The sequence below is a fragment of the Sesamum indicum genome, linkage group LG3 (assembly GCF_026168435.1).
Source record: "Sesamum indicum cultivar Baizhima isolate 11 linkage group LG3, ASM2616843v1, whole genome shotgun sequence".
Classification (NCBI taxonomy): Eukaryota; Viridiplantae; Streptophyta; class Magnoliopsida; order Lamiales; family Pedaliaceae; genus Sesamum; species Sesamum indicum.
The window spans coordinates 2,569,235-2,585,667 of record NC_142659.1 but is presented as its reverse complement, the minus strand read 5'-3'; the positions used below and the strand labels follow the sequence as shown (position 1 = coordinate 2,585,667).

The window sequence follows — 16,433 nt, the reverse complement described above, 5'->3', positions numbered from 1 at the left end:
TATATATGTCACAATATGTAATAAATTTGTATATTCATAGCTATCAGTATTGTAATAATGTTATCGCAATCCTATATTGTTATACTATATCGCTCAATTGGAGTATTCAATTTTAAATTGGGCCATTAATAATATGGTTCATTTTACACAATCTTAAACTATTCATATATATACAAATACAAATACATACGAAAGATATATGATTTAACAATGAAAAGTGAATTTTGTCTTCTAAAATACAAAACCAAACATTCGATCAAAACACTTATTTTAAATTATTTTAAGTTATCTTAAAAAAACACATCCAAATATATACAATACTATTTCTAACACATGTTTATTTATGTCATTTATTTCTATTTTTCTATCTATACCTCCACAAAATCAGATAAAACTCCTCAAAAATAAAGCCAAATATATTTCTTTTAATTAGTTAATGTTGTAAACAAATACACTTTTTATATTGAGGTGTTTGCGAGTTCATTTTTAGTTAAATTGAAAATTAAATTTTATTAATACTCACAGAAATTGAACAAAGAACTATTAAGGAAAAACATAACAAAGAAATACAAGATCATTATATATGATCATCTTCTTTTTCTCTGCAAACAAGAGCTTGAAAGCTTCCATACACATTTGATGCCACTGATTATATATCCTAAATCAGAGACATACATATACAATTAAATGTACAATCGCTAGCTATAGTACCAACAATCCCAGCAACTAAATTCCATGCACGGTACACTAATTTGAAGACGTTTAGAACATCATGCCACTAGAATTACTAGAAAAGCAATCAGACAAGATATACTTCAACTCATCATCCTCATCATCACCGCAGAAATTTACAGTATTCCCATCACCAGTAGTCAGTACTGCAGCAGAACTATCATAACTTGTAGATGCTGCAGATCTAGAAGAAGAATCGTTGATCATTCCCATTAGCTTTCTCTTCTTGTAATTTGCCTTGAAACAAGCTTGTCTTAACCTCTTCGTCTTGTCCTCCAATTGCAGGTCAGGGATCTCTTCCATCAGTTTCTTCTGTTTCTCCAGAATCTGTATGGATTCTTTCAACTTCCCTTCTCCCTCCTCCTTCCCCAGTTCCTGTATCAAGACCAAACACACAAGAATCACTAGGTGTCATATCTCCTCAACTAATTCAAATTTCTTTGTATCGTCATGGAAAATTGTAGCCCAGATCAGGTTTAATTGAACAGGGGTTCGAATTAGAATTTCATGTAATAAAATGATTAATTTTCTCCGAGGTTGTCTTTCTATTTGCAAAATCTTCTTTCCTCCGTAATATAGTAAGTTAAGGAAGAAATTGCATAAAAATAAAGCATTCCTCTATGTTTCACACATAAACACACAGTGGTACACGTATACTAAAACTAGAGAGAGAGAGAGAGAGAGTATATGTAAACCTGAACATTCTTGATTAGGGTTTGAAGGCTCATGAGCTTTCTATGCGGCCACCTTCGAATTCCCAACTCCCTACACCTCTTCTTCAAGAGGGTAAGTCCAACATTCAATTCCCTTGCTGCTTGAGTTATTGGCATGTAAAAGTACTGGGCAATGGTTTTCTTGGACAACTTCTTCGAACTTGCAGTTTTCTCAATTTCTCTTGATGATCGCTTGCATAATTTCATCTCTTCAACGGGTAATTCCTCAACTCCGACCATAATCCCATTATCATAAGTAATGTTGTCCAATAACATCTGCTGCTGCTGCTGTCTTGATTGAGTCTGAAGTCCTGTCCTCATTTCATCCCAAATCCCCGGTGCAGTACTCCCCGCATTGCAGATGTAAACCTCTGCAACAACAGACACAAATAAAGGTGAAAACCCCAAAAAGAAAGGTTTGCAAAAATAGAAATATTAACCTGTTTTGCAAACCCTAGATACTAATTCAAATCTGGTAAATTTGGGTCCGGGTGCAGAATTTTCCGACCTGCAGATGCTACATACATACCTGGATTGATGAGGGTATGATTTTGTGCAAGATCGAGAGGTGAAGAAAAGGGGCCATTTACGAACATCTCTGTCGGAGGAACGGGATCAAGAATAATACTTTCAGGTACCCCGATCTCAAGCTGAAAATCCAAACCAGTGAAACCACAAAAACCACTGGTTTCACCCAATCAACAAAAATACACACACAAACAACAACAAAAATCAAAGGGAACACTGTGAGTTAGTTATCTGCATATGGTCATCTGTTTGAACCAAAATCTGTAATTTTCGTAAGCGTATGTATATACCTGAAATCGAGAGGTGGCAGCAGGGACGAATATGAGAAAACATCTTCATATTCTTCTTTGGCGATGCTAACTTGATCATTTGACCATCCCATGTCGAGAGCAGCCTGAGTTTCCATCCTTGAAAAAGACAGTGCGTGTGTAATTTTCTGGTTTTTTGAAGTACTCAGAAATGTTGGCGATAGGATAATTGTGGTGGCGGTGGTGGGAATATGTATGGAAGAGAAGAAGACGAGGCCATGGTAAAAGTACATAAATGGTGGGAATGTAATAATGGTCATTTACTGCATGATCGTGCGCCGTCGGAGGGATTCAACGTCCAAGTACTCATGCATGCATGTACATACATATACATCTCTATATTCATCTATATATATATATATTTATACATACGCGTGTATGTATATATGTGTCTAATTATTATTAATATAAATGTAATGTATATATACAACACCAGTCGTGTGTGTGGATTACTGTGCAAAGAGATTATCATGAGATTTGATAATCATAACACAGAATTAATTAGAGTTCAAATTTAGTTGGGGTTGGGACTTGGAATATTAAGACCATCAGTGGGTAGATTCTTTTTATTCTACTTTTTCCTAGGAAAATTTTGTATTAGTCACTTAATGTAATACTATGTAGGATTCTGAGATGCATCTTGAATTTGTATAATCCCCTCACATTAGTCAAACCACTACCAAAATATATATATATATATATTAATTTCATGATTTTCATTGCTACACGACTTAAAAATCAGGATAAATTAATATTATCTATAACAATAATATAAAAAAGACAAATTACATTTTTAATTTCATAAGATAAGGGATTCAACATATTCAGTCCTCTACTTTACGAAATTTTAAAATAATTTCAAAATTTAAAAAATTTGACACATTTAGTCCTTAATAGTACAAAATTGAGTCCTCTACTTTATGGGATTAAATGTGTCAAGTTTTCTAATTTTGGGATTATTTTAAAAATCTCATAAAATATTAGATTAAATGTGTTGAATTTTCTCAATTTTAGAATCATTTTAAAATTTTCATAAAGTAGAGAATTAAAAGTGTTGAACCCATATCTTATATTAGAACTAATTAAAAGTATATTTTTTCCTAAAAATCAATATGATAATTTAAGTTTATGGCCAAAATATTCATCCAAAAAAAATAGTATATAGCTAATTATCATTTCATACCGGTAATTAATTAGTATTCATCACGATTTTTAACTTTAAAGTATAGTAAGTAATTTCATGATAAATAAAAAAAGAAAAAGTCATTTCCTCTTGTGGACGTTGAATCTCACACCTCCATTTTCTTAAATAATACGTAACTTCTTAATTTAACTTAATATATATCTTCTCCTAAATATTGTATGATTCATATTTTTCTAAGATTTTTTAAAGTGATATATATATATTTAAAAGTATGCTTGCTATGTCAAAAATATATAATTATGACATTATTTATGAGGATCCATAATCTCATATATGACACGGCTAAACTATATATAAAAGAAAAAAAATATAGCAAAAAAAAAGAAGAAAACAATTTTAATATTATCAATGTTGGGATGTCCCGACAATTTTATATATTATTCTTGTCACTAAATAAATATATTACGACAAGATCGAAATTATTATATATAATTTAGTATATATTTTTAATAATAATTTTAAAAATGTCACTAATTTTATATTTTCACCTTGCTAGGCTGTTAACTCTCATCAATTACTCTCATTATTAAAAAATATAAACATATACAAAAAATTTTATTTTCAAATTTGTGCAATAGAAGTTTGTGGTAAGTCCATAATTTCTTAGAGGGGTTGAGAAATGAGTAAAATTATTAATTAGAGCAATATTTCTTCTTTTTTTAAAAAAAAATTACAAAAATTAGAATTAAATGAGTCGAGAAAAATGATTGGGAAGTGAGAAATCCGATGAGGAGAATGCCAATTGTATTTGTTGAGTGTGACAGCGTTGATGGAACAACCATCGGCCGGCGGCTAATTGAGTACCACGTACTGCTTTTTGTCTCTTAAGTCGCGCTCAGCCACCAACGCTTTTTCATCAAATAATTACATAGAGAAACACTGATTTTTCAGTTTTGGAAACCCAGCAAAACACAAAATATACTGTTGTTTTTCTTTCTTTTTTTTCTTCTGACAAAGCTTATTATCCATATAGTTAACGGTTGAATATTATTATCCATATATATCGACAATACAAATATAAGTTGTTGTTCTGAATTTTGGTTGGATTAAAATGTACTTGTCACGACTGATGTTTTAGCCTGGTGGTTAATATTAAAATTGAGGTTGCATGAACGAATTTGAGGTTATCGGTTCGAGTTTCATTGAATGTTGTCATTTTATGTAGGTGTTTGTCTCATTTTATGTGAGTTATTGTATTTTATTTGTTCTTAATCATTTGTTGAATCTATGTAATTTATCTACTGATCTTAGTCATATTGATGTATTAATTGAATCTATTTATATTCTAATTAATCTGTTAGCACGAAAAATCATAATTTTAATCTCATTTGTTATACTTTTTCTACATTGTCTTCAATAACTCGAAAATTTTCTCCAATTTAGTCCTCACACTTACATTTTTCATCTGGTAATTAATGGAGAATATGGCCCTTTAACATCCTGCAAACGCTTCGTTAATTATTGAATAAAAAATACACATGAGAATTAAAATTACGAAACACAATGTCATAAATTCATATCAAATAGGACTAAATTGAAAAATCCTCTAATATATAGTACAAAAACAATGCAATTTTCCTTCGGTTAGGACATTATTAAATTTCGCGACTCAGATCTAGTGTCTTTTAAGAATTTTCTATAAGTTAGAATCACTATAACAAATAGAAGTCATGGTTAATAATAAATAGCCGTAGCAAATAAACTTTGATCTATAGTCACGCAACAGTTGTTGGTCGTGATTTTTGACATGGCTAAAAATTATGACAAATATTTTTACCATGACTCTTAATTATGATAAATAATTTTTTCATCGTAGAAAGCTGATGTTCGCATGATGCAATAATTGTGTCTGGTTTCAGTTCGTGTAAAGTTATAATAACAAATGTCATCAAAATTTTAATATCAATTTTTAATTTTTCATTTAACATAATTTAATGACATTAATTTTCAACTGGTAAAGATATAATTAACAGAGTAACGGACCAATTGTTGGTACCCAATCATCATGAATTCATCACCATCATTCACCATTAATTCCACTCAAATGGGAGGTTACAGATTTAATTAATTAAATAATGTTACAATTAATTATTATGTATTACCAACTGATCAGTGGTGGAATCCCAATTAATTAATTAGTATTATTGTCTCTTAATAGTAATTAAATGAAGAAGTTACAGGCAACTCAATTTCTATGTGATAAGTTATGACACCACTCGAAATATTTTTGCTTGCACCACTTGGATCAAATCAATCACATACATATATATATATTGAATAAATTTGATTAATTATTATTAATTAAAATAAATTGATTACAATTATTTCTATCGGATATCAATCACTATTGCAACAATTACAGTAGAAACAACACCTAGTATCCAATAGACACAATATCCCACACATTAAGCAAGGGTTCGAACCCATGATCTTAAGTGATGGGGCCTCAGTTTCGCCAACTGAGTCAAGTCTCATTGGCAAACCAATCACAGATTAAGTGTGATAAAGTTGGTCATTTTTTGTAAATTGTACATCAAGCACAATACACTTGCCATATAATTAGTTTAGGTTTGACCGAGTTAGGTTTGGACTAGAATTTTCCGACATAACCCATATTCTTATATATTTTTCGATCCAAAATTTTTGTATTTGGTTTTTTTTTTTAAATATGGTTTTTTATTCGATTTTACTTCTTTTATGCGAATTAATCAAAACTAATTGAATATTGATATTTTTAAATATATATGATATGCATAAAAATAGGTTAGCTCAAAGAAGACCAAATGATCCAAAAACAAGAAAAAAACGAAAGGCCTGTAACATTTTAAAAGGCCCAAGAGGGCCTGGCAAGCAACTTTGGCGGGTGTCCACCAAAAATAGATTGGCAAAGGAAGGAGGTTGTAGGCATCCCCCAACTTGGATTATGATCAAAGCCCGACAGATATGCGGTCCGAGAGACAAAAAAGAGAGGTAATTGGTAGACTATATGGTACTAACCCTATGGAAGGAGAAAGATATTACTTGAGATTGTTATTGAATCATGTAAAGGGAGCAACATCATTTGAGTATCTTCTCACAGTAAATGGCGTGGTCTGTTCCGGTTTCAAAGAAGGGGATTCTTAGAATCTGATGAAAGTTTGTTGGAGTGTCTACATGAAGCAATCACATTTCGGACACCACATGCATTACGAAGGTTGTCACAATCTTAATTTATTGTGAACCAACAGATGTGATGAAACTTTGGGATACGTACTTTGAAGCAATATCAGAAGACTTCAAAAGAGTATCAGGAAATTCAGTTCATTCAAGAATGTGTAAAACTAAGTATCCAATCTATTTTAGAGAGCATGGGAAAAAGCATGTATTCTTATGACCTATCTAATATTTCGGGAAAAGTATTATTTTAGTCCGTTAAGTATGCTTAATTTTAATTTTAGTCCGATAACTATGTCCATTTTTGTTTAGATCCAGTAACTTACGAAATTGCTTACTTTTAGTCCTCTAACAGATTTTCGGATAATTTTACCTCTATGCAACTTTTGAGAGGTAGTTTTAGTCCATATGCACTCATAGGAGTAAAATTGTTCGAAAATCTGCCAGAGGACTAAAAGTAAGCAATTTCGTAAGTTACTGGACCTAAACAAAAATGGACATAGTTATCAGACTAAAATTAAAATTAGACATACTTAGCGGACTAAAATAATATTTTTCCTTAAACGGGACTGAACCTGTAGATTCAAATGGCAACATTCAAATTCCAGATGAAATGGTCATTAAATATGATACGGATGATGAGGATGCATCTGAACAACAGCTTATTGATGCCATATTTGCTTCATTAAGACATAATTTAAATTCGGCAAGTTACATGACAAGTCGGGCGATACTTGCATGCAAGAATGAAACAGTAGATAAGTTAAATGATAAGATGATCAGTATGTTTCTAGGTCAAATAAAAATATTCAGTAGTTTTGATGAGGCAATTGATGACACTAACTGGAGTTCTTGCATTCTTTGACACCAAATGGCATGCCCCCTCCCAAGTTAATTTTGAAGAAATTTAGACCCCAGTGATGGTTAATTTAATGGGACCAGAATGGTACGCAGAAACTTTGAAGATAACGTTATTCATACAGAAATTGTTGTCGGACAATATGTCGGAAAACAAAACTTCATCCCAAGAATTCCATTATCACCAGCAGAAAATGAAGGATTCCATTTGTTTCTTTATACCATTCTCATGTGTAAACATGTGAAATTTAGTTTCCTTTCGTTCCTAAATTTATTAACAAATTTGTAGACATTCTTTTAAGAATATTTGTCTAAGCAAAGTCCGATAAATACAAATGACATGTACATTAATATCAAACTAATTTTCTGTCATTTTGATATGAAACTTAGTTTTTTTCATTTTTAATTTTTTTTTTTTTAGATTGTAGATTTGCGAAGATGCTCATAAGAGATGTTTTATGTGCCTTCAAATTCACAACAACGTTGCCGTTAGTCAATCAATATGAATCCACATTTATTTCTAAGTTTACTTAGAATTTCTTGGGATTTCTATCTATAATGAGCACAATTGCATATGATTTTATTTTTTTATTAATTTTTTAGCACAATCTTTAAAAGGCTAATTTGGGCCCTCAACTTATTTTTATAAGACCTAGAAGAAAAGCACATGATTTTGTAAAAAAGGAAAAAAATGAAAATGAAAAAAAAAAAAAAAAACATGTTCTTTCTTTCTTTTTTTTTCTTTTTTTCTTTTTTTTTCTAGAAGCCCATTCTTAAAGAGGTATTCTTTAAAAAAAAAAAAAAAAGGGTTGGGTGTACCCCTCAAATTAATGAAACTAAATATGAAACCCAATCTGCATGTTCACAATCCTGAAGCTCAACCTTAAAAGAGTTGGGATTACCCCTCAAATTAATATTTTTTGAAAAAATAAAACCAAGAATTTTAATCTAGTAGCGTTTAAAAATAAAATAAAATATGTAAATTTAAAATAAAAAAAACCCATGATTGTTTTGGATAAAAAGAATAATTGAATTTGGTTTTAGAATCACTGTTGCTATGTATTTTATTTCTTGAAAAATAGGTCAAATTATAACCTAAAAATAAAACATTCTGGGAATAATGCAATAGTGAAAAAATATTCAGAAACAGATTAAATCAGATAAATTAAATATGAGGGACCATTATACCAATAAGTTAAAACTTTAATTTATAAAGAGTAATTTAAGAAAATCATATAGTTTAGCGTGGATATTAATGCCAAAAAATTATTGAAAAAATTAATTTAAAATTAATTAAAAATATATGAATGATTCTGAAGTTGGTTTGAAAAGTCCACGATTAAAATGAATTTTACCCCAATTTCCATTTATTTTCTTGCTTTACTCCTTCAAATTTCAAAACCACTTGTGTCAAAAAATATTCGACATATTGACTACTTTAACGAGACATAATTCATAGCTAATAAGATATTAATTAATCTGAAACGAGGATTAGTATTGTGATTGCCGACCTAATGTATATTATATTATTATTATTATGGCTTAATTATATTTACTGCCCATATATTAGGGGGTGACAAAACAAAGACCCTAGAAATACCCGTTTACCATGGGTGGGCCATCTAATTTGTGAAGGCGTTGTACTTAATGCAAGTCTCTATTGGATCCTTGATGTCCTGTCTCGAGGTACTCGACTTCGAACATTTTAAACTGACCCTCGAGAATTGGTTTCATGACTGCCAAACTGATGCACAATCCAACTCCACGAGTTTAACCTTTTGGTTTGTGAGCATTTGGTTGTGACATTGAAACCCCGCTCTATATCAACGGTAAGCACAACGAAATACACTGCCAATTTGATGAACTCATATTGTATTCATCAATTCAATATTATTTGATAAAGATTGGCGAATGGAAAATACCCAATCCAATTGGCTTTTGGTCACCCATTCCAATAATGTTCCACTTGACCATTAAGCCAATTATCCATGATACTCAGAACCCTCTGAACATGAGCAATCTATGATATCGGCTTGGTTTCGTCAATCTATTTTATTTTCTGCTAGAGCTACACGGTCGAACCATGTATTTCCTTCACCATCGTTGCCTGCAGATAGTTGTTATTGAATGAGATCTCAGGCCCAAAGGCTTTCACCCTAGCCTTGTCGTTCACCTCCAAGGCTACAACCGGCTCAACCATGCTAGGCACCATATCCATCCAATGAATATTATTCAATCCAAACCACTTTCTAAGACCGACTTGTTAAAGTCGTTTGAAATCCTTTCAAGCTACTACGCCTGCCATCAAGTCCGAACGTTTTCAGGACTTATCTATTATTCACATGAATCTGAAAACTAGTATCGCTTAGCCTTCTAGAATCAACTCTCCACAAATCGTGTATCAAAAACACTTCTTTCCTTACTCAGGTATTAAAAACTACTCCTGACGACTTTCTATTGCCACATCGGCATATTCTCGATATACGTTGTGTCATGCCTGCATACACAACATCAAGTCCAACACACTAAACCAACAGTTTTGTGCTATCTTCGACATAGGCGTAGGGGTTGTCCAAGACATCTGAGCTTTCTCATCAGTTAGACGCAACTGTGTCTGGAACAGCTTGAGCTTTCTCATCAATCAGACATAACTGAGTCTCGAACAGCTTGAGCTTTCTCTTCAGTCTCCTCCAACTAATTCTTGAACAGCTCATTCCTTGTGTAGGAATCCAATTCCTTTTATGGAGAATTTCGTGAACAGTTATATCTATGTCTTAGTGTTTCCAAGAATATCTTAACCTCATTCTAACTGAGTAAGACGTTACACACTAAACGCATTAGAACTCAACCTAAATCCCACTGACCATAGGCTCAATTTTATCAAATCATACCTAGTATGATCCTTTGATATATCGAACCAATTTTATGAAGTCTCAAGCCTAGTGTGAACTTCTTAGTAAATTCTTAGGCTCCAAACCATCGATTCTGAACGATGTCCTACATCACTCCTCCTTATGTCCTATTGGATTGTAATCCAATTTCTTGTGACAAACAAGGATTGTAATATGGTCAGTTAGAGATAGCATTTGATTATGAATGATGTTTTGAGAAGGTGAATAAAAAAAAACTTACTGCCTCTGTTTTCTTGACGTGTATGGGAATATCTCTCCCTATTTAAATCCTTATGCTTCACTATAAATATAGTCGGGTAGGCCATTGGTCGTCGTCACAGCTCCCGTAGTCGAGTGATATAGCATTTTTTTAGTTTGTTAGCTGACTGAAAATGAAGCTTCTTTTCTTCACTTTGCTCCTTGTTTCCTTGCTTTTGAGCTCTTCTTTCCTTGATTTTGCCCCAGTGGTTTATTAGAATCTATGTAAACCCATGCAGAAATTCATGGGTAGCTGGTATGGAAATTCTTTGTATTGGTGCTATGATAATTGAAATAAATCTGTCACTTGAAGAGAAAGTCGTAGTGATATAAATACTACAGTGCTCCAACCTAACCAACAAACTGAAATAGTACATCAAGTGCAAGGTTGAAGTTCTTAGTTTGTCGGAACAAAAAGAGAAGGAAATCGCCTTTCTCAGTTGTTGCATCAATTCCAATGGTAATAACTCAAAGTAGCATTGAGTGATTTGCAAGAATCTGCATCAGTTCTTTCTTCTCCTCAGAAACCCAAAAACAACCATAAAAACTAAATAGAGTGCAAGAACGTAATTCGGAGAAGGGAACAGCATTAAAGAGGTTCCTGTTAACCAGCTGCATCAACTCATTTAAGCTCAAGATCTAGAAAGTTAGATTGGACCATAGGAACTGAAAATATTTACACATCTACAGCAGAGTATTATGTTTGGCATATGAAGAATTTTAGATCAAGAATCCCAAACAAAAGCTAAAGATACAATGGATATATCAAACGAAGTAGATTAGCACCAAAACTTGATGTGATTAACCACCAAAAAATATAGGTAAATGGTACAATTACAAGTAAAAGTGATTACGCATTACCAACACCCGTAAAATGATTACACTCCAAATTTACTTATCTAGTCAGTTCACCAACTTGAAAGAAAACCAATGGCAAATCTTATTAAGTAGTTTCGAAAATCAATCTATGTAGGATATGAACCTAATCAGTCATCAACCTCTGCTCTAATTTCCTTGATAAGTTCCTCCTTGTAATCCTCGAATGATCCTGGGAAAGCCTCCACTGTTCCATTCTCTACCACCCATATTTCGCTTTTTTCTTCATCTTCACAAACACGTGATATAAGTCTCGAGTCATGACTAACTAGGACGACTCCACCAGTGAACTCATCAAGGGCATCTGCCAATGCATCAATACTTTGCATATCCAAATGATTGGTTGGTTCATCTAATAGCAGAATGTGTGGCTTGGACATGGATATGGAAGTGAAAACTACACGTGCTTTCTGCCCTCCAGATAATTTTGCGATTGGAGTCAGGTGGTTGTGGCTGGGAAGTCCATACTTACCAAGCTTTGCACGAACAGCTTCCTGCTTGCTCAGCCCTTCTTGATCTGGATGTAAACGAAGCAAATATTGAACTGGTGTTTCATCCATTGTCAGTAGATCCACAAAGTGCTGTGAGTATCTACCAATCCTCAATTTTTGACTTTTCCTTACTTCACCCTCAGTTGGAACTATATCTCCGGCAAGAAGATTGAGCAAGGTCGATTTCCCAGCTCCATTGGGCCCGACAATTGCAACGCGGGTCCCCATATCAATGCCAACATCCACATTAGAGAGCCTGAAATCATTTCGACCAGGATAGCTAAAGCTAACTTCAATCAGCTGCAAAAGTGGTGGCGTTAACTCAGTGGGTTCAGGGAAATGGAACTCCACAGTATAATCTCTCCATTTCTGAGGGGCCTCTGGTAAGGTATCATCTTCATCGACCTTCCCTTTACCCTTGTTCTTTGCAGCTTCCTTGGCAGCAGCAAATTTGGCTCGGTCCTTGACCTTTTCCTGCTGAGCCCGGCTCCCGGATCTCTTAGCAGCTTTTACCTGTTTGTCATAGATCTCAAACTTCTTGTTCATCTCCTTGCGACGCTGCTCATATCCACTTTCAAAATCATCAAAATTTCCTCGATAAAAGTGGAGCTTCATATCATGGAGATGAATAATTTCATTGCAAACTGTATTAAGAAAATCTCGATCATGTGAAACTACAACAAGAGTTTTCTTCCACCTGCATAAGTATTCTTCCAACCACAGAACAGCCCTGAGGTCAAGATGATTGGTAGGTTCATCCAACAGCAGCAGAGTTGGCTGAACAAAGAGTGCTCTGGCTAATGAGATTCTCATTCTCCAACCACCACTGAAGGACTTTGTTGGACGGCCCTGCATATCTTTAGTGAAACCCAATCCAGCAAGAATCTTTGAAGCCTGAGCCTCAGCAGCATCTGATCCCATAAGCTGCAATTTTTCATACAATTCAGAGAGCTTCTCTCCCACGTCATCCCCTTCATCATCATCCTCATTCTCACCAGTGGACACGACTGATGAATCCTGCAACGCTGCAACTTCTTGACGAAGTTTAATGAGTTCTTCATTGGCAGAAACAACTGCTTCAAGGGCCGATCTATCATCACCAACAACCTCTTGTTCAACCAAAAGCACATCAATGTTTTTAGGTACAGGTATCTTTCTCCAAGCAAGAAGCTTTAATAGGGTAGACTTACCCATTCCATTGGGACCTACCAGTCCATATCTCTTCCCATGAGAAATCTTTACTGATGCATTCTTCAACAGTTCCTTCCCACGAGCAGAAACTGAGAAATTGTCTATTGTTATATCTTTGACATTGGCATCAGCATCATCTCCACCATCAAGAACAGAAGCCCGGCTACCAATTACAACAGTAAATGCATCTCGATCATCCTTGAGGGCCTCCTGCTTGGCTAACTCTGCAGCCTGAGTAGCAAAAAAATCCTTCTTTTCTCGTTTCTTCAACTCTTTGTCACTCACAATTATGTCAAGTGTTGCAGCACTTCTATTCTGCCGTCCTTGCTTTTTCTGAATATCATTCTGCTTTTGCTCTTCCTCAGAGTCCAACACATCTTCCTCTTCATCAGATGAAGGAAGATCTATCCCATCAGTATAAGACGAGACTTTCTGAGCAACTTTTGTCTTGGGCTTACTAGAAGCAGCTTTCTTTGGTTTATCAGGTTTTGCATCCATGCTGGCAAGCAATGCAGAAACTGAGAGCTTCTCCTTACCGCCCTGCTTAGCCTTCGTAGAACCCTCATCTGATTTCTTCTTTCCCATAATAACGGCTGATCAACCACAAATGCAAATCAAACAACAAATATCCTTTAGTAAGAAACCGATCAAACAAAATCATACTACAACAAAGCTAAACAACAATCAAACAAAACCCACAACTAGCTAACTAAGTCTTGGTATGACAGACCAAAACTGACAAACTGGTTAGGACTTTAATATCTGACAATAAATTCAATTTGTAATTTCAACTGACATCATATTGAACCACCCAATCAGTTACGAGATTACTTCGTCTAATCCACATCAAGAATGAGCCAAAAGGCCACTCACCAGCCTTTACGCCTTTAAATAGACCAACACACAAGACTCCTCACACCAAAATTCTGAATCAAAACCACAAATTCATAAGAAAACCACGCAAGTCGTAAAAGTATCTTTTAATCAAATTTAACCCCCAAAATAAGTTTTAAAGAAAAACTAAATCAATTGAAAAAACAAAAATTTTCGAGATTCATTAAGGATTCACTTTTACGTCTATATTAGAGAGCTGGATCCTACATCACGTAAAACGCGGTGCTCTGGACTCGATATTAGTCTTAAGTTGCACTGTGAAAATCTTTTAAGTTCCGCTCCTCAGTATATTAGATCCCAAGGAATCAGAGCCTGTCTGGTTGTTATTCCGGTAGATACGGCATAGAAGAGAGAAAGACAATGAAGGTGGCCCGCGCCGGTGGAGAATCAGTGAGGTCCCTTGTGAAACAAGGAAGAACATTACAGGGATAAGCAGCGGACGGCGGGAAGTTGTAAAAGAAGGGTTTCAGTTATCTATTTATTGGTCAAAAAGATTTATTTTAGGTTACCCTAAGCTCATCCTTTACATCCTTTACTGAAAAAAAAAACATTGTATCTTATACTTACTTCGAATAAGAGTTGAAACAACTAGGCTGCAAACCCAGTAAACCTAGAAATACAATTGAAGTTCCAAATATGTATAAAAACTACCTTTATAACTTGCATATCAAATAAGATAGTAAATGTATCAAAATAAAAAAAATCAAATAATAGTTTGAAACGGAAAATGCATTTGAAACAACCACTAAAAGACACTAACTCAATCCAAATGACAGGAAGAAAATGTACAAACACAGAACCATAAACACAGTTTTACAAGAAAGGCCACACATACAACTAATGCCATTAATACAGCATCTCCATTGAAATAATTCAAAGCACAGATACCCACACTAATGAACTAAAGCCACCAACTTCAAAAAGCAAACATCCACCATAACAACAAAAGAAAACTAGAAAGCGTCTTTCCTTTTACTAACAGAGTTAAATCACCCCACATACAAAATCAACTCCAAAATCAATTCACTTGAAACAAAAACGTAATCCCATGTCAGAACAAGCTCAAAGGTACAGAAAAAGCGCACCCACATGAAATGCGGCGGCCCAGTCACTTTAGAGGGTTTTCTTGAAAAAAAATCACATATAATTCCTCAATAATTTCCTAGAAAATATGTCTCGATTGAAGTCGGAACACTGTTGCTATCAAATTGAAGATACAGAGAGACAAAATGAAGAAGAAAAAAGAGCAAACCTTGTATTTGGACAAGCAATAGTAGAATGGGCGTTTGGATTGAGAGGGTATAGGTTTTGGGAGCATATGCTTTGTCTTAAATAATGAAATATGCCTTTTTCCTTTTCTTTTTTCTTATAGTTACTTCTTTCTTTTATTAAATCTTTTTATCCATTTTTAAAATTAATGCCCTAAGTTAATTTGACATTTTCATCTAATTTTTTCAAAAAGACTAACCAAACTCCAATTATCCAATCATCGAGTCGGTACCAAATACTAATACATTAAGAATTTCAATCATTAACAGTTGCGACATTATGATATATCAATAATCAACAATAAATATCCATAATTAACTAATAATGATCATTAAATAAAACGAGGCTCATGGTCTTATAGACAATGACATTCGAGCTCCTTCACTGTATTGAACTCCATTCCGAGCAGCTCATTTAAAAAAAAAAAAGAACGAAAAAGAAGGCTGAGTATTGAACTCAAATTGAACCCAAAACCGAAGCTTCCAACAAACTGAACCTAAAATCGAAGATTTCAACAAATATGAAAAACCCATTTATACAAACGGAACATTGCAGACAACAAATCAATGCACAAATATGAAAAACCCATTTCCACAAATTCAGTCACCCATAACCGTAATAACCATCAAATATTCCTAATAACATCCTTAAACACTCCGAAACATTCAAAAATAAATAAACAAATTTTGTATACAAAAACAAAGAATACGAGAAAGAAAGCGAGAAGAAATAGCAAAACCTGCTCTTGCTTGGCCGCGCGAGTCTCGATTGCCGAAAACAGAAATCGTCTTCCTCGTGTCGTCGCTGGAGATGGATTGGAGCTTGCAATACTTGGTTTGGGGCTAGGGTTTTAGGATTTAGATTTGGGGAGAAAAAATGGTGAAGAAGAGTCTGGTGAGTGAAGGAGAAAGAGAAAGAGAAAGAAAAAGAAAGAGAAGTGGGCGGTGGTGTTGTGAAAGAAAAAGAAAAATGATAAAGTAAATCTTTTAATATTAAATATTGTTATATTAAATATATATTTTAATTTGTTGTTATAAGAATAAACTATTAATTAGTTTAGTAGTAAT

At 33.8% G+C, this 16,433-nt stretch overlaps 1 protein-coding gene and 1 pseudogene across 2 annotated transcripts; both read right to left on the bottom strand.

Moving 5' to 3' along the window:
• Positions 1-762: 762 nt before the first annotated feature.
• On the bottom strand, positions 763-2,379 carry LOC105157108 (uncharacterized). The gene is made up of 4 exons (XM_011073409.1): positions 2,264-2,379; positions 1,975-2,129; positions 1,428-1,816; positions 763-1,107 (listed from the first exon to the last, which is right to left on the bottom strand). Exons 1-4 carry the CDS (start codon positions 2,377-2,379, stop codon positions 763-765), a joined length of 1,005 nt encoding a protein of 334 aa, XP_011071711.1.
• Positions 2,380-11,424: 9,045 nt separating this feature from the next.
• LOC105157109 (ABC transporter F family member 4 pseudogene) lies at positions 11,425-16,314 on the bottom strand (annotated as a pseudogene). The gene is made up of 2 exons (XR_016064803.1): positions 16,106-16,314; positions 11,425-13,796 (listed from the first exon to the last, which is right to left on the bottom strand). The product of XR_016064803.1 is annotated as an ABC transporter F family member 4 pseudogene (transcript).
• Between the last annotated feature and the right edge of the window lie 119 nt (positions 16,315-16,433).